Source organism: Cryptotermes secundus, unplaced genomic scaffold (assembly GCF_002891405.2).
Source record: "Cryptotermes secundus unplaced genomic scaffold, Csec_1.0 scaffold300, whole genome shotgun sequence".
Taxonomy (NCBI): domain Eukaryota; kingdom Metazoa; phylum Arthropoda; class Insecta; order Blattodea; family Kalotermitidae; genus Cryptotermes; species Cryptotermes secundus.
Genome location: NW_019731220.1, coordinates 33,359 through 60,540, shown reverse-complemented (window position 1 = coordinate 60,540; position 27,182 = coordinate 33,359). Strand labels below are relative to the sequence as shown.

General features: G+C 43.4%; 1 protein-coding gene and 1 long non-coding RNA gene across 4 annotated transcripts; one reads left to right on the top strand and one right to left on the bottom strand.

The window, feature by feature from the left end:
- Nucleotides 1–5,342: 5,342 nt before the first annotated feature.
- On the bottom strand, nucleotides 5,343–12,583 carry LOC111866449. The gene is made up of 2 exons (XR_002843149.2): nucleotides 12,388–12,583; nucleotides 5,343–6,735 (listed from the first exon to the last, which is right to left on the bottom strand). It is a non-coding gene; the product is annotated as an uncharacterized LOC111866449 (long non-coding RNA).
- An 8,066-nt stretch (nucleotides 12,584–20,649) lies between these two features.
- Nucleotides 20,650–26,221, top strand: LOC111866442 (E3 ubiquitin-protein ligase SIAH1B). 3 transcript variants are annotated; one of them, XM_033752261.1, is made up of 2 exons: nucleotides 20,650–20,787; nucleotides 24,993–26,221. In XM_033752261.1, exon 2 carries the CDS (start codon nucleotides 25,031–25,033, stop codon nucleotides 25,805–25,807), a length of 777 nt encoding a protein of 258 aa, XP_033608152.1. In that variant the 5' UTR covers nucleotides 20,650–20,787; nucleotides 24,993–25,030; the 3' UTR covers nucleotides 25,808–26,221. The 3 variants fall into 3 exon arrangements, with proteins under 3 accessions (XP_033608152.1, XP_023711180.1, XP_023711179.1); XM_023855412.2 differs by having other exon boundaries at nucleotides 20,650–20,942; XM_023855411.1 differs by having other exon boundaries at nucleotides 20,653–20,741.
- Nucleotides 26,222–27,182: the final 961 nt, after the last annotated feature.

Genomic DNA, 27,182 nt, shown 5'->3' with positions numbered 1-27,182 from the left:
CCTACCTCAGGGAGATTACACCAGATATGACATGATAAGATCAGATCAGAGCGGAGATCAGAGAGAGAAGCAAGAGGACAACCAACAGAAGCCTTCGTGTGGCGTAGTTACAAGGAATATTAAAGTGTGATAATTGTTCACAGTTACGAAGTGTTATAATTATCGCGTGTCATAATTATCTGTAGTTTGGCCTGGCGTAATTCTCAAATAAAGGAGCTTCATCTAAAGTCACAACCCAGTAATTATTTGTCACGGAAGTTACATAACAAGAGTATTCGTCCGTGTTGAGCCAAAAATATAAGAGGCTTAAACTTGGCGGTGTTCAGGCTTATGACCGTTCAAATGACTAAGTTTTCATTGTATCATAAGATATGTAAGTTAGGCATGATCTGCGCTTAAAGCCTGTACTGACAGAGGACTTGTGTGTAAAGCAAAAGGAAGAGTTTTCGATAACATATTGTCACGTGGTGGGTATGTCACGCGACAAATAACTTCAAGCCGTCTTGGATACAGCGAATTTATTGCACATTCGCTCTTACAATTTCACAAGTGCTGCCATCTGCAGTATCACAATTACTTCTCCATTCACTCCGGCAAATGCTAGACTCTAACTGAGTGGTTACTGCTTCTCACTGACGAATACTCCTGTTAAGTAGCTTCCGCACTTACAACACAGAAAAGAGTTATGTCATATCTACCACTTTTGCGTAACGTCGTGTTTACGGGCGTTGCTGGGGAACGCTGCCGAGAGTTGTTTATTGTTGCGTAGTAACCGCGGTGTCCACTGTTACGTCACAATGGGAAGTGCTGTTACGTCACCGCTGGAGGTGGGGTAGTGTTTACCGAACGAAATATACACTTGACGAAAGGTCGAGTGTATTCATAAGAGACAGACCCCATCTTCTCGTCAGGGAGAATGTTACATAAGGACTATTACCGCAAGAGTTCAGTTGAAAAAAATCTCTGGTCGTGGGCCTCAAGGGGTCTGACGCCAAGACGAAATGATTGGCGGTAAACCGCCAGCGTAAAATAACTCTGACTCCGACTGTTGAGCCAGTATTCAGTATGAGTTACGAGCAGTTGAGCGTGGTGAAACCAAGCGAAGCGGATCAAGGAATACACAGAGTTCCCTGTGAGGATGTCAAGTGTGATTTAGAAGACTTCATGTGTGCGACGGTGCGTGTAACAGTGGATTATGAGGTGTATGCAAATCATCGAAAGAGCTGTGATTTCAGTGAAACTGAGAGTGCGTGTAACCATGCTGTTAATAAATCCAATCATCCGAACCTGAACCCGTCATTTCGTCACGCGTACCCCATAAACGTGACATATTTGGTGTTAGAATTGGTTACGAACTTAAACACGCCTCGATCTAGGATGAATAATTGAATCTCCGAGCGCATCAGGTGTTATCCTGCCACACGAAAAAAAAAATGAGACACAGCAGATGATGTAATTCCTGCTGAAAGAACTGAGGGCCGACACGAAAGCCTGACGAGAAAAGATGGCCGCAGAAACGAGAGCCATCGAAGCAAGGGCGGCGGCCATGCGAGACAAGAGGTTGATCGCCAATATGAATGTCTAGCAGGAAGCGACGACAGCCTGCCAAGATGAAGTGGAGGCAAATCTAGTGAAGACTGAGAAAAAAAATCCAAGAGAAAAAGAGGCTGTAGTGGAGCGGCAGAAGATTCCTAACGAAGAGGTTGCAGTTCAGTCCCTAAGGGCATGCCAAGATGCAGTGGAGGCAGATGCAGAGAAGATTGAGACAAGTCCAAGAGAAAAAGAGGCTGTAGTGGAGTGGCAGAAGATTCGTAACGAAGAGGTTGCAGTTCACTCCCTAAGGGCATGCCAAGAAGCGATGGAGGCAGATGTAGAGAAGATGGATCCCGACCCAGAAATGATGCAGTCCGTAGTGAAGCATCAAGAAGTCCCCAAGGAAGCTGCAGTGGTGAAACCAGTCAAAAGAAGGAAGAAGTGGCATAGGGGGCAAGAAGCAAGCTGCAGGGCGACGTGGAGAGCCAAAGGAACTGACCCAAGGAGATTGTGGATCCCGGTTGAAGTTGGCTGCCGCCTGCAGGAAGGTGTCCCGCCGTGCAACAGTGGCATGGCGCAAGAGGAACATCTTCAGAGCATTTCTGACCCACGGAAATTGTGGACCGCAGAAAGAAGTAACCGCTTCCAGGAGGAAGATGACACAGGCATATGCAACAAAACAACAACAAGGTCGCACCGAAAACCACCAAGAGACGGACGATCGGGTAGAAAAGTTACAAGGGCCCGGGATGAAAGAGTGGGATAAAGAACCGATGCACAACAGGGCATGTACATCTTAAGGTCGAGAGGACATTGGGAGGGTTTCGACAGGAGGTCTTTAGGACTGGAATTCGTGAAGAAAGCAACCGGGATGTTCGGCGGGTTGCGGAGAGACTCGACGTTGTTCCTCCGGAGTGACAAAATGTGGATTGGACCTTTTGGAGGGGTCGACCCCCTCCAAAACGGAAAAAGAGACTGCAGGTAGAGGAGGAACCGGTAATGTAGAATGGAGAATGAAAGATGACGAGTACGTGAGAGTGACTGGTAGTACAACTTGGAGGGCCGTGGTATAGATTTATTGACGTTAACTGTTTGGCCGGTGCCTCATCTTACAATGTATTTTGTCCGTTCTGTAGGGAATATATGAGTTGAGTTTCAAATTATATTCCCTACAGAACGGACACCGTCGCAATTGCAGTTTTGTGGTGTGTGAATATGGTAATCATGTGTTTGCTTCATGATGGCTTTCATAGCCGAAACATGTAGCTAAGCTAATTTTAGCCTTGACCTTTATATTATGTTGTGACGGATTCTAATAAAGAAATTATATATAACAACATTTAGAGACAGAAGAGAAGGGAGTATCTGAGTGTGTTTGAGAGTGTTTAAATAAGAGTATTTTTTTTATTGCTAGAGAGGTGGGACTAAGTCTCTTGCCCTGCGGCCACTTCTGGCCTATTGTACCAGCCCCAGATGATAGGTGAGGGTGACTGTGGAACAATTGGTGGAATGAAGACTGGCAGGGGAAACCGAAGTACTCAAAGATAACCTGCCCCAGCGCCACTTTGTCCACCACAAATCCCACTTGACCAGACCCGGGATCGAACCCGGGCTGCCGCGGTGGGAAGCCAGCGACTAACCGCTTGAGCTATAGCGCGGCCCTTAAATAAGAGTAAGCATTACAGCAACGGGAAGTTCGTAGGAGACGTGTGAAGATTTACGTAAAGTGTGATTTGAAGACCTTAATTATGTGCAATATTTGGAGTGATTTGAAGCGCTAATTTCGGTGTTGAGATATGTTACCCGGAGAGGATTAGTGTGTGCGTGCAACAGTGAATTATGAAGTGTGATTAAGGGAGAACGTGTAACCAAGATGTTAATAAATCTAATCATCCGAACTAGAACCCGTCACTTCGTCACGCATACCCCCCTACACGTGACAATATTGTTATTTCAACATCCTCTTCCATTAACGTACGACCTACATACATTCGCTTCTGTCTTAAATGCAACTTTATTTACATGTACTCCTTTACATAAAAATAATGTGAGATAAACTCAGCTAGTCCAATGGCGTAGAGACATACAAGCCAATCAGGCACATATAAAAAGATAACACTACACAAATAACACGCAAAACACTGACGCAGCAGAAGGCAGCAGTGTATGAAAACGTAACGAGTTATGTTCTTCAACAAATGCTTTCTCAATGAGTGGATGGCCAAAGTGGAAAACACAAATATTTTAATTTAGGAAATAACTGATCTTAATTGCACTGAAAGCCGGTCACGGTAGCCGAGCGGTCTAAGGCATGTACTGTCTTCGCTCGCTTGAAAACCGAGATTGTAGGTTCGAATCCCACTGAGGGCATGGATGTTTACTTTGTGTGTGTGCGTTTTTCTGTATTTGTGTACAGGTAGAGGCCTTGCGACTAGCTGATCACCCGCCCAAGGAGTCCTACCGAACGTGTAAGATCTAGAAAAACCGAAGAGAACGGAGAAGTTCACGGAGGTAGGCCTAGGCCCACTGGGGCTGTAGTGCCAAGGAAAAAAAATTGCACTGAAAATACAGCGTAGCAATTCTGACAAGTTGGACAGTTGCCTGAAGATGACCGAGTACAGTCGAACATGTAGCAATTTCTAATGGTTAATTTTTAATTCAATTTGTTTTGCGTAAAGTAGTAATAGCAAATAAAGTAGCTTTTAAAACGGAAATGAATGTGTATAGGCCATCTAGTCAGTTGGAAGTGAACCGACGTTTCAGAGTAACATATCGCTTCCATCTTCCGATTCAAATAATTGGCCAAGCAAGAAACCAACTTGAAGTAGATACATTTTATTGCCGTCTTTATGGACTACAGGCAAAGGATTGAGTAAGGTTGAATCACTAATCTCTAAAATGTCATATTCTAAATTAGAGTTATCTGCTACCTACTGGTTTCTTGCTTGACTTTTTTTTTATTCACATAGTGGGGGGGTGGAGTCCAACTGGGTCCATTCGGCACGTCGGCCACTCTTTGGCCTATTGTACCTGCCACGGGTGGTTATGATGATGGGGAATTTGGTGGAATGAAAATTGGCAGGGGAAACCCAAGTACTCTGAGAAAACCTGCCTCAGCGCCACTACGTCCACCACAAATCCCACTTGACCAGACCCGGGCTCGAACCCCGGCTGCCTCGGTGGAAAGCCAGCGATTAACCGCTTGAGCTATGGCGCGGCCTTTCTTGCTTGACATACTCTTGAACCCAGATGATGGTGCAGTCCTCTGAAATGTCGGCTGACTTTCAACTGACTACATAGAGTTCAGAAGATATGACAGCTTGTGAAGCTCGAATCGTACAGCCTGTAGGTTCCATAATAGAGCAGAGAATGTCTTAAGCAGCTCAGTGGCTGTTAACTTCCTATGAACGCTCTGCAGTATACAGATTTACCGTTACTAAGGCAGCCAGTCTTAGGAATAAACTTAACGTTGACGAAAATATGCAGGTTTAGGTTGTGAACATGCATTTCACCAAATGAGTATGCATATGCTTTCCACGCTTAAAAATATTTTATTATCAGAGACACAACAACTTAACATTAACATTCATATGCAGATGATCTCAACAATGAAATTTATACGTACTGTCTACATTGTTCCACTTGTTCGCAATTTTATGTTCACTGTTGAAATTATGTTGGATTCCAGCAATCATGGGCTAATAGCAAGTCGTGGAATTGGACCTTATCAAAATGTAACAGCTGGAAACTTTGCTGAGATTTTTAAGAGCAAGAGGAGATAAAAGCATAGTTAAAGAGGTTAACAGAAGAATTTGATTTACGAGAGATGCAACCATGTTTCTACAATCGTATATGAAAAAAAATACATTGAATCAAATTCATGTTGAAAGTAATTTCACATATATTATTAAGTACTTTTGTAATAAAATTCCCCCTTAAGTCGTCAGCTATAAAATAAAATTGCTACAGAAACTCGTCATAGATAAATGGCAGTTGATGTGTACCACCTGCCTTTTAACAGTCAATAACCAAATATTAAACGTATATGTTTTCCACCAAACGGGTATCATTTTCACATATCTGAACGATCTACATTTTCACAGAGCAAGGAACTTAGTATTTAATTACTGTTGTACAAACAACATTAATATCCGCTGTACTACAACACAACACCTGCAGAATTAAATGGCTGTTTGTGCATTTATTTATTATGCTTGGCTGTAACAGTTTTGATTTGGAAGAAACTTTTGGAGATTTGAAGAGCCTTAAACGTCTCCATTTACACGACAAAAGTACATCTGCCTGAGAAGTTACATAACAGGCTCTTTCAAAGTCAGAAGCGTCTTCCTTCGGGAATCCAAGAAGTTTCCATACCGCTCAATCAAATTTTAATGCAGTAATTGCGGTTTCCAGCAACACTGCAAACTATTTAGCCTCTTCAACAACAGTCATCATGCTAAGATCACCGCCCGTTACGAAGTTCTTGACAACGATATCATCTAAAATCATACTGCGCCCTTCTTCAAACACATCATCTATGTTTTCGTTGATATTGGTAACAGTGAAGGTCATGCTGATAAATTCAAGCTTGTTTTGTGACGTCCAGATTCTAAAAACGCTTTTGAATTTATGTTCAGTGCACCCTGCTCTTTGTATAATTGCAAACCATTCACTGCCTTTGAGGTACCTGCAAAATATAAATATCTCATTTTTATGGAGTATAATTTTAGCGTCGCTTTGAAAAACATTGCTCGTAATGTAATTCCTGTCAGATATCATGTTTCCATGCACGTTCTTCAAATGGGATTCAAGATCCTTGAGGACACCCAACCATGAACAACTGTGATCAGGGATTTTGTTGAGAGGACAGACTACTCCTCTGTGCAAACATTTTGACACGTGGAGGGGCAGTAATGCTTGTGTCAGTGTGCAGGTGCAACCGCTCTCAGAATATGGGCATTTGTTGCCCACAATCGTGCAAATCTCTTCGACAGGAATGTTACGGGCGTGTTCCAGAAACTGCCCCTCACAGGCGGGACACTTCTCAAGTATCACCCTGCAAAATCCGCAGAAAGTGTGTCCCCGCTCGCAGATCGAAGTCGGTGGCAACAGCAGGTTCAGGCATTCTGGACACACGAGCAGTTGGGCTAGCTGTGTCAAGTCCAAGCATGGAACCTCACCGGTCTCCATGACAACGCTTCTCTGCAAGAAACATCCTTGTCATAAAACCCTTCTAAGAATTACGACTTAGGCGGACCATAACGTACGGGTTTGGCTCATTGGAACCCGAGCCGAGTCGGACTCGCGAGCCAGACTCGTACGTGTATGGGCCCCCTTACAGTCTTGTAGACATTGCAAAATATAAGGCTGTCTCTGTGCTTGATTAAGCCCTACGACATTAGTACATATAGGGGAGAGGAGGCATAGCTGCACCACTATTGCCTGCGGCACTACATGGAGGTGAGGGGTCAGGGAAAGAGCAACCGGTACGAATTGAATAGGAGGCGGCGTGAGCCCCAGAGCACGTCTGCAAACTGTGGAGAGGAGAAATATCTTGCTCCTGCCGGGAATCGAATCCCGACTGTCCAGCCTGTAGCCTGTCGCTATACCGATTGAGCTGTCCCACCTCTTCTTGTGGACAATGTACCGTGCCAAAAGTAAAATTTATGGACGTTTCAGAGGAATTCGACGAGTACTCTAAGTCTTCATAGGTCTTGTATAATTTTAGGGTTCTGCTAACAACCATATATAATTCAGAAAAAGGGATGTTCATTTAACAGAAGATTTCAAAATATAGAGAGTAAATAAATTAGATTCCAGCATCTGTGCTGAAGTATTTATCTCAAATAGTATTTACGCTCGCGTAAAATTATATTTAGTTACATATATATAGAGNTATTGCCTGCGGCACTACATGGAGGTGAGGGGTCAGGGAAAGAGCAACCGGTACGAACTGAATAGGAGGCGGCGTGAGCCCCAGAGCACGTCTGCAAACTGTGGAGAGGAGAAATATCTTGCTCCTGCCGGGAATCGAATCCCGACTGTCCAGCCTGTAGCCTGTCGCTATACCGATTGAGCTGTCCCACCTCTTCTTGTGGACAATGTACCGTGCCAAAAGTAAAATTTATGGACGTTTCAGAGGAATTCGACGAGTACTCTAAGTCTTCATAGGTCTTGTATAATTTTAGGGTTCTGCTAACAACCATATATAATTCAGAAAAAGGGATGTTCATTTAACGGAAGATTTCAAAATATAGAGTGTAAATAAATTAGATTCCAGCATCTGTGCTGAAGTATTTATCTCAAATAGTATTTACGCTCGCGTAAAATTATATTTAGTTAAATATATATATAGAGCTACCAATTTAAAAGAACACATAATTAATTAGTATCGAGAATATGCGAGTTCGGTAACTTTCGCAACTGTTCGGAAACCTTCGCTGATTGCTCAGCAACCTTCGCGTGTGTTTGGAAGACAGTGGCTGAATATGGTAGCTAAGAGACGTACGCATGACGTAAGAATTCTTGTTTATCACGAAAATCGTTAAGAGTAACAGAAAATGTGTACTGGGCACAATAAATGTGTTCCATTTTTCTTCATAACTTCTGTTCGAAACAATTCTTTCACGATTTATATTAGAGATGAGGATGGATATCGCCGCATAGAATGGCTGTTAGTTTTATCAGAGTTTAACCGAAACTGGAATTCAGTAGAAGTACCCAGTACCAAATTTCAAGTAGAAGCCTGGTGAGGCTATGACTGTCAAGTATGTAATATACACAGGATATTCAGGGTCCCAGCGCTGGTGACTATGGAATATTATGCCTTCTTTAAAACGCCTGGCTAATAAATTTCTTTCATGATTACGATATGACCTCAAAATAAAGTGAGTGTGTTTGCATGTTCCTCAGTCTCAAACATAAAATATATATTAACATACAAATATAACCCACAAAAAGACAACATTTAAGCCAGTATATTATATGTGGAATAAAGCCGTTGCCAAGCAGTGACTCTGTAAACAGCGGCCGTTGCTAGGTAACGCCTGTAACATTAGACCAACGGTGTTCTGCAACCAGTTTATAAGCAACGGATCGGCAAACACGCCTCTACAATAGTTATTGTTGGGAACGGTGTTTTCTATTCGGTCCGCGCCGATGAGTTGAGTTCAGCAAGGAGGCTGAGAAGAGATGACGCTATAGTTGTGTTGTAAGTTGTTAGTCAGTCTGTAAGAGAAGACTAGGACGTTGGTGTGAAATGGCTGGTAACTTGAGAGTTGAGTTCTTCAAAGGAGGCTGTGAAGATAGGACCTGAGCGCGTGAAGCTGAAGAATTTCCACTATTAGAAGCCGTTACCAGGGAACGGTTGGGGAAGACACAGCAGGCTGGAAATTGCTTAGCGAATGCTGTGGGGATTTATGAACTGTGGATATTAGCGGTGGCGCTGTAATTACTTGCATTTCCGAGTTGTGTGTATAAGTGGTCAATAAATCCGTTCACCTATCCAAACTCCGTCTATAGTCACACACCTAAATCGTGACAATATATTTGTTATTAAGAACGTTATTTTAACTTCAGAGATGATATCACATATAATATTATGGAGAGTTCAGCTTGAACGACTAAATGATAAGGACTTTGAAGGCGATAATGGCCGGCTTGAAAATATTATAGTGGAATTCGGACGTAGAGGCTAAAAAGAAACTCGAAAACTTTCCGTCGAAACAATCCCAAACCTTCCCAAGATTCGAATCGGTTACCTTTCCAGAAAAAGTAACAAGCACTACCGTTCTTACCGCTGTAACGGGGTCAGAGCGTTGCTAAGCAACGACTCGGTAAAGAAATCTCAACAACGGAGATTGTATTCTATGGGGTTCGCGCCGCGACCGTTCCTAAGCAACGGCTCGGTAAACACGTTTCAACAGTAGAGGTTGTGTTTTCCGTGGGGTTCCTGCAAAGGAGTTATCTTGAAAACAAACGGCGCTAAGATTCAGTTCTGAGTTCTCGGTAACCACGGAAAGTTCGTCGACCTGTGAACACTTAAAGTGTGATTAGGTTTTATTCATGTGTACTACTTGCAGTGTGTGATTCAGTGAGACTGTTGTAGTTCCTGCGCTTTGGCTATGGTACCAGGGGAGGTCCAGTGTGTGTGTAATCAGCGCTAGCGCTGTATTTAAATGTGATTAAGAGAGATTGTAACCAAGGTACTAATAAATCCAACCATGCGAACTAGAACCCGTCATTTTCGTCGCGCCTACCCCCCTACACGTGGAAATATTTTGAAAGCTAAGTTTTCAAGACACCGCTGTGACGAAACCAGAGGTACATTACTGGTGCAGCCATTCTGTATGATTCTGACTCTCATTTATACAGTTAAAATATATTGTAACGTCGATGGACACCACGTTGCTAGGTAACTGACTGCGAAACACTTCGCGACCGAATACACGCAAGACAACAATGGGAGTGCGGCGTTTTTTATGAAGTCCGTGCCGCGACCGTTGCTATGCAATCGGTCGGCTAACAAGTTCCAGCAATATAGGCTGTTTTCTGCGTGGTCAATGCGGAGGCTATATATCGACAGTTACAGACAGAACAGATGTCGAGTGATGTCCGTGTGGAGGCGGCGTCCGATATCTCCACGGTGACGACCGTGACCCTGCGAGTCGTAGGAGGCGAGGGAAGGGGAGGTCTCATATCTGAGACAGGAAAATATGGCCGCGAGCCCCAAGGGACTTGGACCAGAGAAATATTGCGCTGGCAAGGACCAGCAGCATATGTAAAAGACAGACCCGTCCTCTCGTGAGAGAGGGCGCCCCACAAAAGCAAGACCGTAACTGTCAAACAGTAATAAATACCTGGTCATGAGCCCCAGACGGGGCTCGACACCAAGACTTGCTGACTGACTGGCTTAGAGAACAGATGTCAGAATTCGGGAAGTATCTGAGAGTGGCAGAAGCAAACACAGTGGAACCAGGAACAAAGAATACAGGAAGTCGACCTGTGAGGATGTCAAGTGATAATGGAAGTGTAATTGGAAGATTTATATTTGGAGTGATTTGAAGTGACACTTTCTATGTGGAGATCCGTTGCTAGGTGACGACTAGTGGAAGACTGAGAATCCTAGTGGGTGTGTAACGGTGAATTGGAAAGTGTGTAAATCAGCGATAGCGCTGTATTAGGGTGTAATTAAGAGAGAGTGTGTAACCAAGCTTCTAATAAAACCAATCATCCGAACTAGAACCCGTCATTTGGCCACGCGTACCCCTACACATGACAATATGTCTGCATGAAATTAGGTCTAAATTCTCGTTTACATTTACAGTTCCCTTCTTATACAGCATGTTCTACAAGTCTGGAAACACAGGTAGCAGCGGCCTCTGTTTTTAGCCATTCACACTGACGTAAGTGAGCAGAACCGAATGCTACATGACGGTCACAGTCAGCAATCAACTGACTAAAACGACGGGCACACTGTATTTTGTAAAACCTGTGTTAAAACTCTTAAACACTGCTTACTGTCACAAGACTAGGAATGTAAGATTTGAGGCTTTCACGGCGGTGACTATGAAGAAAGCAGTCTTCTGGGATTTGGCAACGGTAAAACCGTTTCTCACGGTGTTGTCGCTTGCAGAATTCTTATACTTTTTCTTCTACCCTGAAGATGGGGGCGATACGTTCCTCCGAAACGTCGGTTAACACCACATATACACGGTGCCAAATCCCAGAAGACTGCTTTTCTCTTTTCCAAGACTAGGAATGTTTGTTATGAATGTTGTAAAAGTTGCGAAAGATTCAGAGACGAAAAGTAAACAACATACAAGACTATAAAGCGTCTCAGTATAAACAAACAGCAATATTATCTTCGAGATAATAGCAAACCCAAAGATAAACATTTCTGTTTTGGACATTTTCAGTCGTGCTGAATGTTTATAGAGACATGACGTTTCGGGAGCTGGATGTGTTTGCATCACTGGGAGAAAATGAGGAATAGTTTCTGCTCAACTGGGCCCGCCAGAAAGCGCGATTTTCAATAACTATTTTTAAGGACAACTCAAGATAATTGACAGTTCTTCATACCACAGACAACTGGTAAAAAGGGCAAAGTTTCCCTGTGCTTAACTAATTAGACACAATACCATGAAGCCGTATGGGGGAGTGGATGTATAGATCCACATTTTCTTGACCTTGTCACACTTATTGGAGGTGAGTGATCAGCTTCACGCCCCAGCCGATTTACTCTCAGGGAAAGAGCCCCGGTGCCCATTGGACAGGAGGCTAGATGGGCCCCAGAAACGGCCTGCACGACGTGGAGGAAATTCTTGGCCTTACCGGGACTCGAACTCCGAAGCCTCGGTCGTCCAGCCTGTAGCCAGCTCCAATAAACAACTGGTACAATTACATTACGTTATCTAAATAACTAGCGATACGCATAACTGGAGAGTTATCTTCTGGCATATAACGCCGTGTAGTCCGCAAAAAGTGTACAGACATTTCGGAGCAACAAATCGCTTCCATCTTCAGATTACAAGAACAATCCAAGCAAGAAATCGGCATCACACATTTTTTATTGTCTTTATAGACTACAGAGTGAATGACTGAGGAAGTAATTATTAATTTCTAAAATGTCATCTACTGACGCAAAGCTAATTACATCATGCTGAGTTCCTGCTTGGCTTTTTCTTTAAACCAGGAAATACCCGGCGCTGTAACCCCAGAAGGTAGGACTCTTCATAATAAAATGATAACTTCCAAACCGAATAAACGTATCCTTGCACTTTTAGTTTCAAACAAACATTAATTTATCCATCACAGAGAGTAAATAATGAAGCCACATAAATTAGCTGTATGTACCTGTGCAATGCAGAAAGCAGTCAGCCTGCAGTGGGTCTAACGTGGCTTGCTGAACTGATTCCACTTGTTCTCTCCACTGAGAACGGCGCTGCATTCAGCTGTTCTTAGCGTCCGTACTTCCGCACATCCCTACCACAGTCGACCTAGGAACAGTTACGGGAGGCAACAGACCTCTGCGTACCTGAGTTTATTTAAGTTCTCCCTGTACACATTTGCAGTACAGCAACGAAACCGAAAGGGACCGCTGATGGCTTGCGTCACAGCCCACAGAGTGTGACGTATTTAATGACGCTATCTCAGCCTACAGAGTTAGGATAGCGTAGTCGGTATAGCGACTGGCTGGACGACCGAGGGGTCGCAGTTCGAGTCCTGGTAGGGTCAAGAATTTTCTCCACGTCGTGCAGACCGGTTCTGGGGCGCACCCAACCTCCTATCCAATGGGTACCTGGGGCTCTTTCCCCAGGGGTAAATCGGCCGGGGCATGAAGTTGAATCGTGGGTTGTTTTCCCTCCTGTTGTGTCTTGTTTTCGAATCGAATATAATTGACACTAGGTATAAAGTGCAACAGGATGTTTCAATCTAATAATAATAATAGTAAAGTAAAAAAAGCTATCCCTGTAACAGGCCATGGATGCCCATAGGGCTGTGAGACGTTGAGGGTCCGACATTTTCTAGACAATCGGCTCAAATATTGCGGTAAGATTGTCAGCCTTACGCGCCGNTGATAGGTGAGGGTGATTTTGGAGCAATTTGTGGAATGAAGATTGGCAGTCGACCCCAGGGCCATAGTGCGGCTGGAAGGATTAAGTCAATTGAAAGAAATCCAATGACCTCATCGGGACTTGAACCTGCGACCTTCCGGCTTGTAGCATAGCCCCTCAACGAACTACGCTACGCGTGCCCCCAATAATAGCAATAATAATAATAATAATAATAATAATAATCATCATCATCATCATCATCATACGTATTTATATGTCACAGATTTAAGATTAGTGTCAGCTGCTCAGTGAAACACAATGGTCTGGATGGCCTTATGGATAGCAAAGTGGGCACGCACTGACGTCATTATACGGATTCTGACGTCATGAAAGAACACGTTTCGGGGAAAGTAAAATTACCATAAAACGCCACCTGAATCCGCGAGTGCCAGTCTGACGATACATCTGGCGTCATCTGCTCACCAGGAGGGAAGGCCAGTCGCTGGCATGGCACCTGACCATGGAGACAAACGTCTTCCTTGCCGTAATCCTGCCACAACTGCCCAAACCCGTTCCTTGTGCTGTGCCCCGACGAGCACGCATACGTAACAAAGCAAACAAAAGATACTTACATTGATGATGATCCCATGTAAGTCGAAACATTATCACCGAACAGGCTGGTGTAGCCGTTAACTCTCTAGATTTGTGTACGGGAGGTACTCGGTTCTAATCTCAGCAAGGACACCGGCTTTCCTAACAAAATATGTTTATTTTGACGAAGATCTTCTAACCTTTCGCTTTCGGCCCTCTGACTTTTATCCCATCAGAATTATTCTGGAACTGGATGGANCGAACGTTGGAGGGTGTTCGTAGCATCGTGTAGCGCCGGCATTATAGACAGTCGGTGGAATTCCTTGGACGGGAGATCAGCCCTGTCGCAAGGCCGATACCTACACACAGGACAACACAAACACACACTAAAAACGGACAGACATCGGTCGAGCGGGGGAAGTCAGTTCATGCCTTAGAACGCGTGGCCACTCTGATGGTCGATGAAAATTTTCAGAGCAGTAATCCGTATTTTCTTTCGATGACGAACGGTTATGGTAATACAACCACGATTGGATCATATGTGGAACTTCGTCTGTAAGAGAACGACAGACAAGGTAAGAGAAAACAGCTGTTTTTATAATCTGTTGTTGTTCGCTGCGCTAAGTGGACAGCATACAAGTAATTAATTAGAGTGACTATGCGAATTCACATTACAAACCACACAGTACAAAAAGCAAGGTCATTTATGTTTACTGTGTCCAAATAAACATGTCGAATTGCTTGGTCTTCTCACCTGATGAAGCACCTCTTGTCCCGTTTTCATACCAGTTATTTACACCACTGCTTCTCAACCGGTGGAACACGTCCCACTTATTGCACGCGAAGTCTCGCAAACGACAACATTCTTTGTTGAATCAGCGGTTCTCACAACGGTAAGTATAGGAGCGGCGATAGCTCAGTCGGTATACGGATTAGGCTACGCGATGAACAACCGATGAATCGAGGTTCGATTGCCGGCAGGGGTAAGAGGGGGTTTCTCTTCTCAACAGCGTCAAGGGTAAACTCAACCTCCTACCCGATGGGTACCGGGGTTGTTTCCCCGGGTGTAAAGCTCCCGGGGCCTGAAGCTGACCAGTCACCTGTAGATAGCGCCGAGGTAAAGAAAAGTGGATCTATGCATCCGCTCCCCCATACGTCTTCATGGCATGATGCTTAATTAGTTAAGCAAAGGGATAACTTTACTTTCACCAGAGCGGATACTTATGGGATGTGATGCCGCGTACTCGGTAGAGGTTCGTTTCGGAGGAACTTACTGCTTCCATCTTCAGAGTCAAAGACTAAGCCAAGCAAGAAGTCAGAAAGAAGCAACCAGCAAGCTCGCCGCGGCTATGAAGATGGACGCTACACGCAAGTCTGCAAAGTCGACGAATTTATACCACAAGACAAGGCGTCACATGCCAGAATACAGTGCTCTTTAAATGGTCTATACGAGGGAGAGTCACGAAATAGGGCATAAGTGCACATAAAACGTAAACATGTGATATTAGAAACTGGGGAAAAAAAAACATGTATTTCTCGACATATCATCCTCAAACACTGACACACTTCTCCCATTGCTTTACCAGTGCGTCGAAATCCGCAGTACAGAAGTCTTTTGACTGCTGTTTTAGCCACTTCTGCACCTCCGTTTTAACATCTTAGAAATCCGAAAAAAGTTTGCCACCCGGTTATGAACTGCTTTACACGATAGATACTTCCCACCGTAAGCAGTAAACACTTTTTCATGAATATCCTTTGCATAGAGTCCTTCTGCCCACAGAAAAATGCATAACAGAACTTGCTCTTCGGTAGTACAAACCTCACGCACGGGCACAATTTTCACAGCTTACACTAGCCTCTGAACATGCGCATGCGCGTCTGCTACTTACAGTGTCATGAAGGTGGACTGTGCTGCTACCTAGTGATACATATAGAAACCTATTACGTCCATTACAGATGTTTACTTCCATTCATGACCTGTTTACTGTCTCTCGCTCGTATATCGTGAAATGCTGTATTTCCTGACCAGTCTCTTTCTCGTTAGCAAGACATGGGGTGCGAACCACGGTTTAAGAGCCAAAATGTCATTAACTGCCCGCTGAAGTTCATAGTTCTTTGTGCCGAGAGTGACGTCCTTTGCTGGGAGCTTAGTATCTAATACCGTAGAGATGACGTCATAAGTTTTAGGCTTGGTCGCGTGAAAATATATCCCAGTGTCCTTGGCTGTATGAATCAGCGGCATTTCACGGCCAAGCGGAATCTAGCCACGCAATGAAAATAAGTCCCTTTCTGCGCAGCAGATTCTTCGCGTAGGTGAGCAGACACACTTCCTGCAGCAATATCGATTTCAGCGCAAGCCCGTGAACGTGTCCTGGTCGGTAGGACTCCTTGGACGGGGGAGAAGTCCGTCGCAAGGTCGCTACCTAACACAAACGCAGAATAAAGGCAAACAGACGTTCATGCCTTGAGTGGGATGCGAACCCCCTATCCCAGTGATATATTGGGTTTCTGGACTTTATCCATCGTCCTGGTTCTAAGATAACTAATAAAAACACGACTTTTCGGAAACTGGATCTGTTTCCGTCCTCAGGTGAAGGAAAACACCTATTCTGTTGGGTCCAGGACGATGGATAAAGTCCAAAAACCCAATATATCAGTGTGTTATACACCATCGTCAGAATCCTATAGTAACTACTTGTATAACCGGTATGGACCCGGTATTTACCCTTCTTTTAGCTCTTTCTAACGGACCCAACAGAATAGGTGTTTTCCTTCACCTGAGGACGGAAACAGATCCAGTTTCCGAAACGTCGTGTTTTTATTAGTTATCTTAAAAACCAGGACGATGGATAAAGTCCAAAAACCCAATATATCAGTGTGTTATACACCATCGTCAGAATCCTATAGTAACCACTATCCCAGTGTTCGAGCGAGCGAAGACATTTCACGCCTTAGACTGTAAGGCCACCGTGATCAGCCATTTCCATAATATTGAAGACCAAATTCTTAATACATTTTCACCTGTTGAAGAGTTCATTGCAAGTCAACCGAAATTCACCTCCAACTTCAGGGTCGAAGAATTAGCCGAGCAGGAAACCAGCCTGAAGGCAGATGGCAAACAGAGATGTAGAGCTTGGTCTGTCACTGTGCTGGGAGATACAGATTGAAGATTTTGTGGAGAAAGGAGTTGAGGGGACTATTTGGACTTAGAGACGCGATAAACGCAGCAGACGGGCAGAGAGAACTACATGCTTCACTCTTCTAGCACTGTTAGCGTGGTCACATCAAGAAGGACAATACGAAGACTACCAGCAAGGGAGTCGACTAATCCCATCCCTGTCGCTGACGTGGCAATTATTTTCACGTAGATACAGCTATGGCTCCTTTTTGGAACGGATAGGGGAAGAGAGGCGGAAATCTAGCACTCCACGTGACTGGTATTGTAAAATTAGTCTTCCTTTAACGAAATATCTTCACATTGTGCATCCTGTTACGTATCCCAAACGTATTTAGTTAGGTTGGCCTTCGCCACAACAAAGTGATTTATATTCAACCAGTATTTTATAACTGAATATTTATTTCCTGCTACATGTTTCCAGATGAGGTGGATTTTTTTCAGTTGAACTAAACCTCCCAGCCGCACTATGGCCCTGGTGTCGACTCAGCCTCTAACAGAAATGAGTACCAGGAATCTTCCTGGGCGGTAAAGGGTGGCCGGCGTGTAAGGCTGATAACCTCACCGCCATCTGTCAGCCTATTGTCTAGAAAATGTGGGAACCTCCACGTCTCAGAACCCTATGGACCTCCAAGGCCTGTTACAGGGATAGCTTTACTTATCTACTTTTCTTTTATATGTTTCGGTGTCAGGACCATCATCAGGCAGTGATACAAGAATATTTCCAGGGTTATTGAATTCCTAATATAGATCCATATATAATGCAACTTGTCATACATACACTGTGACACAGAGTTGCGCCTCGAGTTAAATATAAATATTGAAATTAAGTATATAAAATATACCTAGGATACGTTGAAAAAATATATTATACAAGTATGTTGACTTGGCATTAAAAAGTATTGAAAAATGTATTAAAACTATTTTAAATTATTAAAGTTTTTAAAAATCATGTATGCCAGGTTTTAAAGTTTCAAAGTTATGGTGCCCAGTTCAGCGTTAAGCTACATCATTATCATTATCATTATCATTACATGGATCCATGTGGTTAGGCGTCCACATTGTAAACGGTCATCGTGACCAGGGGTGCCTCCGTGTACAAGTATCAATACGATGCTTGTACACGGAGGCACTATGTTCTGGTGTACATTATCTGTAATTAGATACTATAGGGTTCTGACGATGGTGTATAACACACAGAGATACTGGGGTTTCGGACTTTGTCCATCGTCCGGATTCTAAACAACTAAGAAAACAAAACACGTTTCGGAAACTNCAAAGCCATTACTCAGTAACACCTGTTGTATTCTTGATTTTGTCATGCGTTCTGGCAGTGATTGAAGCTGGCTCTTTCTAAGGGACCAAACAGAGTAGGTGTCTTCCCTCACCTGAGGACGGAAAGAGATCCAGTTTCCGAAAAGTGTTTTTTTCCTTAGTTATTTAGAATCTGGACGATGGACAAAGTCCGAAAACCCAGTATCTCTGTGTGTTATCTATAATGTTCTAATACTTACGAAATGACTGACTGGCTACCAACTAATTAACAAATTCTGTGGTAACAGAGCTCAAAGATCAGAAAAACTCTAATACCAAGACCGCCATTGGGTTTTATCTTGAATGTCAGTGAGCTTGTATATGATTCATTTTATGAAGTCAGAATTTAAATTAGGCGGAATTTAGAACGGAGCCATGATGTCATAAGCGACATACTATTCCAGGCATTCTCCTGGAGAGACTGAGAAAAAACACGAAAACTCCAGCCAGGATAGCTTGTGCCCAGACATAAATTCGAACCGAGCGTCTCCCACATATAAAGAGCGACACCGCTATAAAACCGGTTAGGTGAAGCGCTTCAGTTCGCGTTCAACCAACAGATTCATGTTAATCTGTTGGAAGCCCAATCTGTACTCTACTCGTTATGTACCGCGTTCCTTAACAGTAAGGAAATCTTTGTATTCTGTCCACAGAGTGCATTCAGGTGTCTCGTATGGTTCCTAGAATACACTGTGATCACATCTCGTAGCATTAACCAGTTAGTGGAGAGGTAATGTGTTTCCTGTGAAGTACGAACCAAAGTTATTAATATTTTTAGATGAACTTCTGCCCGGGAGGAGCCGGGATAGCGTCGTCGGTATAGCGACTGGCTACAGGCTGGACGACAGAGGGGTCGGAGTTCGAGTCTCGATGGGGGCAAGAATTTTCTCTCCTTCAAATCGTCCAGACTGGCTCTGGGGTCCACCCAGCCTGCTACCCAATGTGTACCGGGGGCTCTTTCCCTGAGAGTAAATCGGCTGGGGCGTGAAGCTGACCACTCACCTCCAACTAGTGTGACAAGGTCAAGAAAATGTGGATCTATACGTCTACTCCCCCATGCGTCTTCATGGCGTAGTGCTTAATTAGTTAAGCACAGGGACAACTTTACCTTTTTACCTTCCTCATCAGCTGTGGGTGCTCCCTTTTCTCAGGGATTGGTCTGTTCAGTTCACTGAATCCTTGCGGGGTGAACACATTCAGCCCGGGAGGGTTGGCATAGTAATAACGGTCTAGAATCCTATTCGGGAGGTTCTGGTTTCGTTTAGCGGCCACGACTCCAGCTATTCCGACTGCGAGGTTCTTCGAGATTCTTCCCAATCCCCCGGACACAGTACCTCATGGTCATGAATTCATTATTCACTGATAATCATATCAACCAACGCTTTCATAATCTGAGCTTCTGACAGCGCCATTATATAAGGGTAAAATTTAAGTTGTCCCTGCGCTTAATTGATTAAGCACTACGCCATGAAGAAATATAGGGGAGTGGAGGTATTGTTCCAACATTCTTAACCTCGGCACTAGATGCACGTGAGTGGTCATCTTCACATCCTGGCCGGTTTACCCCCGGGAAAGGGCCCCCGGTATCCTCTGCATAGGAGGCTGCGTGGACCCCAAAGTCAGTCTGGACGCTGCGGAGAAGAGAAAAATCTCTCGCTCGGGCCGGGAATCGAACTCTAGAGTCCGGTCCGTAGCCCGTCGCTATACGGACTGAGCGTAAATAAACAAATAAGCAGCATAAGAACCAACGAAATATACTGTTTTTGGAATCCGGAAGGTTTACTTCCATGGAAATGCAATAACAGACTGTTGTGTAGGAAGTAACAATACAGTACAACGAACTGTTAGAAGCGTTACGTAACAACGGGGAATATCGCATCTCCGAAGCAACGGATTGTTGAAACAGCAGGAATAATGCACTTCTCGGTAACGAGCATAGGACACGTGAACCCGAACTAAACTGTGGGAAATAGTGTTTGGTATCCGGTCCGCATAACGCGCTGCATAGGCAACACGCAACAACATTTACACATTGGGTATGTTCTGTAGGCTGAAAGAGCTGAAGAAAGAGGGTCACCGACTATCGAGCATGAGGTTTTTCATGGATTTCCCCAGTTCTGCAAGGCAAATACCGGCATAGTACATGGATTACTTTATGACAACTTAAAAAAAAAATACCAATTGAGCGTTCGTCTGTTGTCCCCACCACTCAACGCTGTATAGTCTAGATACTGATAGCACGCGGAAAGCGTTGAAGAAGGGAGGGAAGTAAAGGGATAAAAGAAGAAAGGAGAATAATTCCGTTTTCCACAAAGCCTAAAATCTGTCAGTAAAGTTTAAATATGCCAGTGGCATATAGCAGACCACGTGTGCGGATAATAAATATTGTTGCCTTGCGTCACACGGTGTTCATGGAAAATCCCCGGGGCGCTGTCTGCGTTTATATAAACCCGTAAGAGAGAAGCTGCGTGGGTATTGCAGTTCTTGATCTCGCAGGAGTGGAGTCAAGCGACCCTGACAGGGAACTGTGTTGTGCTTAACTCTGCACTGCGCACTGGAACCTTGCTGGACCGGTACGTGACTGAACGATTGAATAGACCAGTTAACAAGTTTACTATGGTAACGTAAAAAAATCTTCTTGAATTAATTGTGATACAATGATTACAAACGTGGTTACAACGAAACTGACATTATGTTCGACAACTGTTAGAAATGTTTTATCGCTTGTCAGATAATTTTGTCCAATACGGGGAAGAACATTGGATGAAGTGAAGGTGGGTGTACATTGTGTTAGTATCTTATGGTAGCCGAAAGGGCGAAATATGTAGTAAATTTATATCATATGCTGTGTCTATACAAATAATTGTGTTAACAGAGCCAAAAAATAATAACAATAATAATAAAAAAATCTCACTTGATTTTTGAATCAAAATTGCGAGTTCTCTTATTTCTTTTGTACTTTTCTTGGTATTTTTTAACGTGTGTCAACCATAAGTTTACAAAAAATGGTGCTTTATTAATGAATAGAATTGCATTTTAAGTGGCGTTATTAATTTGAATTACGTAATAGGATAAAATATCTGTGCTCTGTATATATGAGTTTTCGTTTTACCTGCCAGGCACAACAAAAACACACACCAATAACTCACTCACACACACACACACACACACACACACACACACACATATATATATATATATATATATATATATATATATATATTACTAACACACAACAGAATGCATTCCTTAAAGATAACTGTGTGCATTCCGCCTGCATGACTGTAATTTTTGTCGTGAGTCTACCCCAGCTTTGTGAAAATTTGTTGCGCCGTGTTATAAAACTTATTTGTATTCCACTTTTGCCTCCTTTTTGTGTCATTCTTCGCCCCCTTTTCATTCCTTTCGTTCTTTATATTTTTGTATCTCATTTCCCCTTCTATCGAATAAGTTGGTGTCCTTGCAACGTTCCTGAGTCGCGAGATGCTCGGATTGGAAAGTAACCCTTCTATGCTGGCTTCGGTAGGCCATCCAGCTCTCTCAGGACCGTGTCACAGTAACAGCTTACGCAACCCGTAGCTGTACGCTTGAAGCCAGTCCACTGTTCCAAATCAATGATACCAGAACAACTTCCAATGTTAACAAATTGTCTGTTTATTCGAAAGCGAAACCTATCGAGCTATCAAGAATTATTATTATTACTAAAATTTAACGTTCCAAAATGAAGGAGTGATTACTTCAGACAAACATGAGGCTTGCAGCCGAGTCACGTCTGACTCCGATTAATTTAAGACGCCAAGTCCCCCAGGACAAGTATGTTGCAGGAGCGTCGCTGTATTCCCCAAGATGTATCTGAATTGACGACATCCCCTCCGAGACAGAATTCCTCTCAAATTTGCTAATTTTAACCAGCCAAAGTTATTATGCAATGAGCATAAGCCAAACACGTAATGACTTTTGAAAACAAAGCAGTTCCCGAAGATAGAACTCAGATCCTCGCATGTCAAAGCAGTTAAAATCTTCAGGTTAGGGTTCTGCTACACCCTGCCGAAGACACATTATGACACCTAACTAACTAACTAACTCCACAGAGATGAGCCCTTCTTGAGAAGCCGTCAGTTGTGCAGCTGCTCAAGAACTTTCTAACATTTTATGGAACCCGAAGGTTAATTACCATGTCCACAAAAGCCCTCCAATAGTCCCTATCCTGAACCAGATCAATCCAATCTATACCATCCCATCCGATCTCTCTAAGATCCATTTTAGTATTGTCCACCCACCTACGTCTTGGTCTTCCCAGTGGTCTCTATCCATCTGGCTTTCCCACCAATATCCTGCATGTATTCCTCTTCGTCCCCATTTGTGCTACATGCCCTGCCCATCTTATCCTCCTTGACTTCATCATTATAATTATACTTTGAGAAGAGTACAAGTTATGAAGCTCCTGATTATGCAGTTTTCTCCAACCTCCTGTCACTTCGTCTCTCTTCGGTCAAAATATTCTCTTCAACATCCTGTTCTCAAACACCCTCAGTCTATGTTCCTCCCTTAACGTCAGAGGCCAAGTTTCACACCCATACCGAACTACAGGCAAAATTATAGTTTTGTGTATCCTAATTTTTATGTGTTTAGACAGCGGACGAGAAGACTAAAGGTTCTGGACTGAATGGTAGCAAGCATTACCCGAGTTCAATCTCCTCTTAATTCCTCCTGAATCAAATTTTGATTTGTTACTGGCGATCCCAAATATCTGAACTCTGCCAAATTTTCAAAACATGTGTTAGCTGTCTTTATGTCATCATTTTGCCCTGCATTTTGGTGACAAAACAGCAACATACACTTAGGTCTCCCTGCGTTACCTCTAGACCAACCTGTTCACTAGCGCCAATTAAAATTTCTATGAATTATGACAGCTACACATGTCAGATAAACAGAATTCACTTTCTCAGAAAATTACAGATTTTCGTCCTGTGGTGACATTGTCCCTGTCCGGTCACTCAAACTGATTGTATGAAACGGCAATTTGTTGTCTTTTATCCAGATAAGAGTAACAAGTCCTAACTCGCCAATAAATCTGTCATCCCTTCCGAAATGACTAAAGAGGAAAACAGCCTCCACGGATTGCCACCGGCTATTGTGACAAATGCAAACATTTTCAATAACACGCTACAAGTGCGATACTTACACTTGACAAAGGCCAAGCGTATTCATAAGAGACACACTCATCTCCTTAGAGAGGATGTTATATAAGGACCATGACGGCAAGGGTTCAGTCACAAAAAAAAATCTTTGCTCGTGATCCTCTAGGGGCTGGGCGCCAAGACGAAATGACTCGTTCTGAAGGCTCTAGAGCAGTCAGAACATTAGGCTCATGACACACGGAGCGGTTTTCGCCGACTCGGCGCGTAGCTCTATTGCATCAGATGGGATAAAACAGACACAGCAGGGCTCGCCGACAGGCGGCAGATTTTCCGACTCGGCCTGTCGTCTGCTGGCGGTGCATGATCCTTAAAAGTCGCGGGTTCGATTCTCTTCCAGCCGCACTATAGCCCTGGTTTCGACTCAGCCTCTAACAAAAATGAGTACCAGGAATATTCTTGGGGGCAAAGGGCGGCCGCTCGGCGTTTAAGGCTGACAACCTCACCGCCAACTGTGAGCCGATTGTATAGAAAATGTGGGAACTTCGATATATTTCTTATTTCATTTTCTTACTTAAATACTCACTATTTCTAGTCACCGTGATTCTTTGTTCTATTTCGTACACAACTGTTAGTTCGCACTTATGGCACTCTAGCATTCAAAGAGTCCAGAGCAGCTGCGAATAAGCAGCGTTACATTGGATTACGATACAATTTGCCATTGGAGATCTTCAGTTGTTCTTGCGATGTGATTATCATTTCACGTTGTGGAACATCTGGGTAATTAAAGATGTGTAACCTGACAATCCCTGGAACATATTGCCTGCTGTTCACGATGAATGTTTTCGTTATCCTGTTAACTGCATTTAATTAAATCCTGGATCCTTTAAAATGCCTACTTAACATAGGGCTGGAAGTTCTCATGGCGATAACTGTGAAGACTGTTGTTATCTTTTGGGATGTGGCGCCGTGTAGTCTGGTAGAAGTTTAACGACGTTTTAAGTAACTTACAGCCTATATCTTAAGGGTCTAAGAGTAAGTTGGGTGTGGAAAAATATAGGTAACTGAATGTAAAATAGGACAAATCTGTGCCTGTAACAGGCCGTGGACGCTTATACGGTTGTGAGACGTCGAGGCTCCCACATTTTGTAGACAATCGAATCAGGTGGCGGTAAGGTCAGCCTTACGAGCCGGCCGGCCGCTTTTTACCCCAAGGAAGGTTCCTGGTGTTAGAGGTTGAGTCGACCCCAGGGCCATAGTGCGTGTAGAAGAATTAGGTAAATTAAAAGAAATCCAATGACCTCATCGGGAATCGAACCCGCGACATTCAGGCTTGTAGCATAGTGCCTCAACCAACTACACTACTGCGTAATACAGTATGTAATTGGAGGATTTGGACCAAAGGCCTGAACCAATAGCGAAATTAATGACAACAGAAGTAATGGCTTTTGGTATTAGAGGGTCGTTTTCGAAGGACAGAATGGGGGGAAATTCTGGGTCTGAGTGGCAAAGGGAAGTCAGAAGACAATCAACTTCGTAGTCACAGTAGCGTGAACCTCAACTCTGACATCAGAACGTAGCTTCTGCGCCGCATACACTTGAACCATGACATTTGTGTGCCTAACAGTCACAGCTGTGATGCGTAGAACAATGACGGACATTAAAACTGATTGATATTTCTTTCAGGAAACGAACTTGGGATTTGTGCCAAACCATAGACCAACATGAGCAACTTAGCAGTGGGATTCCATAATCGGCTTCTGCAAGAACTGGAGTGTCCAGTCTGTATGGAGTACATGATGCCACCCATCATGCTTTGCAACAATGGGCACAACCTCTGTTGTAACTGTAGGGTAACACTGGATAAGTGTCCAATCTGCAGGGGACCGTTCCTGAAGGTGCGAAACGTTTCCCTGGAGAACATAGCAACAGAAACATTGTATCCTTGCAAAAACACCCTGAGAGGGTGTACAAAACTGCTCACTAAAAACCTAATTAGACCTCATGCAGATGAGTGTACGTTTGATAATCACAAGTGTCCATTTGCCAAGATATCAAATACAGGGTGTAATTGGAGAGGTACTTTGGATACTGTGAGGAGACACGTTGAAGCCAATCACAAAGGAAGTTGCGTCCAGCGTGTATCAAGGAAATTCAAAACTGTGCTCCATAACGTGTCGTGTTCCCAGAGGTACTACCAAGCCATAATAACAATGGATGAACTGTTTTATGTAAGCTGGAGGGTGCAAAGCGGTGTTTTCTACTGTGCTGTGTTTTATATTGGACCAAAGAAAGGTGCTAATAACTTCAGATACAGGTTTTCAATTTCAACGAAAGATGGAGACACTTATTCCGCCTCGTCTCTGACTCACAGTTATTATGAAAATGTAAATGACGTTTTTCGACATGGAAAATGTGTCATGCTGGATTACAGCGCTGTGCAGAGGTCATGTTCTGAGAACAAAGACTTACCATTCCGAATGGAAATCTCTGTGGTGTGAATACATAAGATAAAGTCTGTAAACTGTGATAAGAGATATCGCTGTGACTGAACATCCATTTTTAAAAATAGTTCTAATGTATAAAATGATGAAGACTGCCATCTTCTGGCATATAACGCCGAATCAACCGACGTCTCGGAGAACAATATCGTCTCCATCTTCAGGGTCTACAAATAATCTGAGCAAGACAGTACTAACTCTGCTCGATACCTGCTTTCACGCTGGTATCTTGTTTGGCTTATTCGACCATAGAGGCGATATATACCTCCGAAACGTCAGTTGGCTTTCAACGGACTACACGGCGTTATATGCCAGTAGACAGTAAGTACCCTTCATAAACACCGGTGTGACAATCTAAAATCCTACGTGTAAAATAATGATGAGAAAGAATTATATTACTTACTTACTTACTCATGGAGCTGAGCCCTTGTTGAGAAGCCAATTCTGCAGTTACTCAAGAATTTCCCAGCATTTTATGGAACCCGAGGGTTCATTGTCGTATTCACAAGAACACTCCCCTGGTCCCTATCCTGAGCCAGATCAATCCAATCTATACCATCCCATCCTATGTCTCTAAGATCCATTTTAATATTGTCCACCTACCTACGCCTTGGTCTTCCCAGTAGTCCATTTCCTTCTGGCTTTCCCACAAATATCCTATATGCATTCCTCTTCTCCCCCATTCGTGCTACATGCCCTGCCCACCTCATCCTCCTTGACTTGATCTTATTTTAGCCTGGGAAATACAGGTTTATTTCCAGCAAGGAGAAACAGAATATTGTTTACAGACGTGCCTCTAAGGTGTTAAAGCATACTTCAATATAAGCTGCCACATAACAGATTACTGTGGTAAGTTCAGTTATTTACGAAATTCGCATTCCAAACAAGTATGGTAAGAGCGAAACATAGTAAGAAGTTCGAAACGCCACAAGTCGACATTTTACAGACGTCACCTGTTACATGAGCAGAGATTTACAAGGTCGCACCAATTTTCAGACTATTCGAAGAACTTTTTTGCCTCATATTATCAGAAATATTATTTTTGGGGCTCTTACACAGAGTGTTCCAGGAGCAAAGGTCAATATTCTGGGAGCTCATAGTAACGGTCATTCTAAGCAAAAAAGTGTATATGTACATGTGTCCTATTCCGAACGGTTTCCGAGATAGAGCTATTGCATTGTACAGTACACTGTTCACTGTACAGACGAGCAACACGCCATGTCCTCGCACGAGTTGCAAAGTGCGTTGATGTTGACGGTGGAATTTTCGAACATGTATACTAGGTTAACTGTGCCAATTTTGTCACTTGAACAATAAATACCGGTATTAGAAACAGTATTTAACATCTCTTTCTAATCAACACTTTTGGGACTGT

What these genes read in the sequence shown, in the direction of transcription:
- LOC111866442 (XM_033752261.1), top strand. Translation starts at nt 25,031, where the DNA reads ATGAGCAACTTAGCAGTGGGATTCCATAATCGGCTTCTGCAAGAACTG.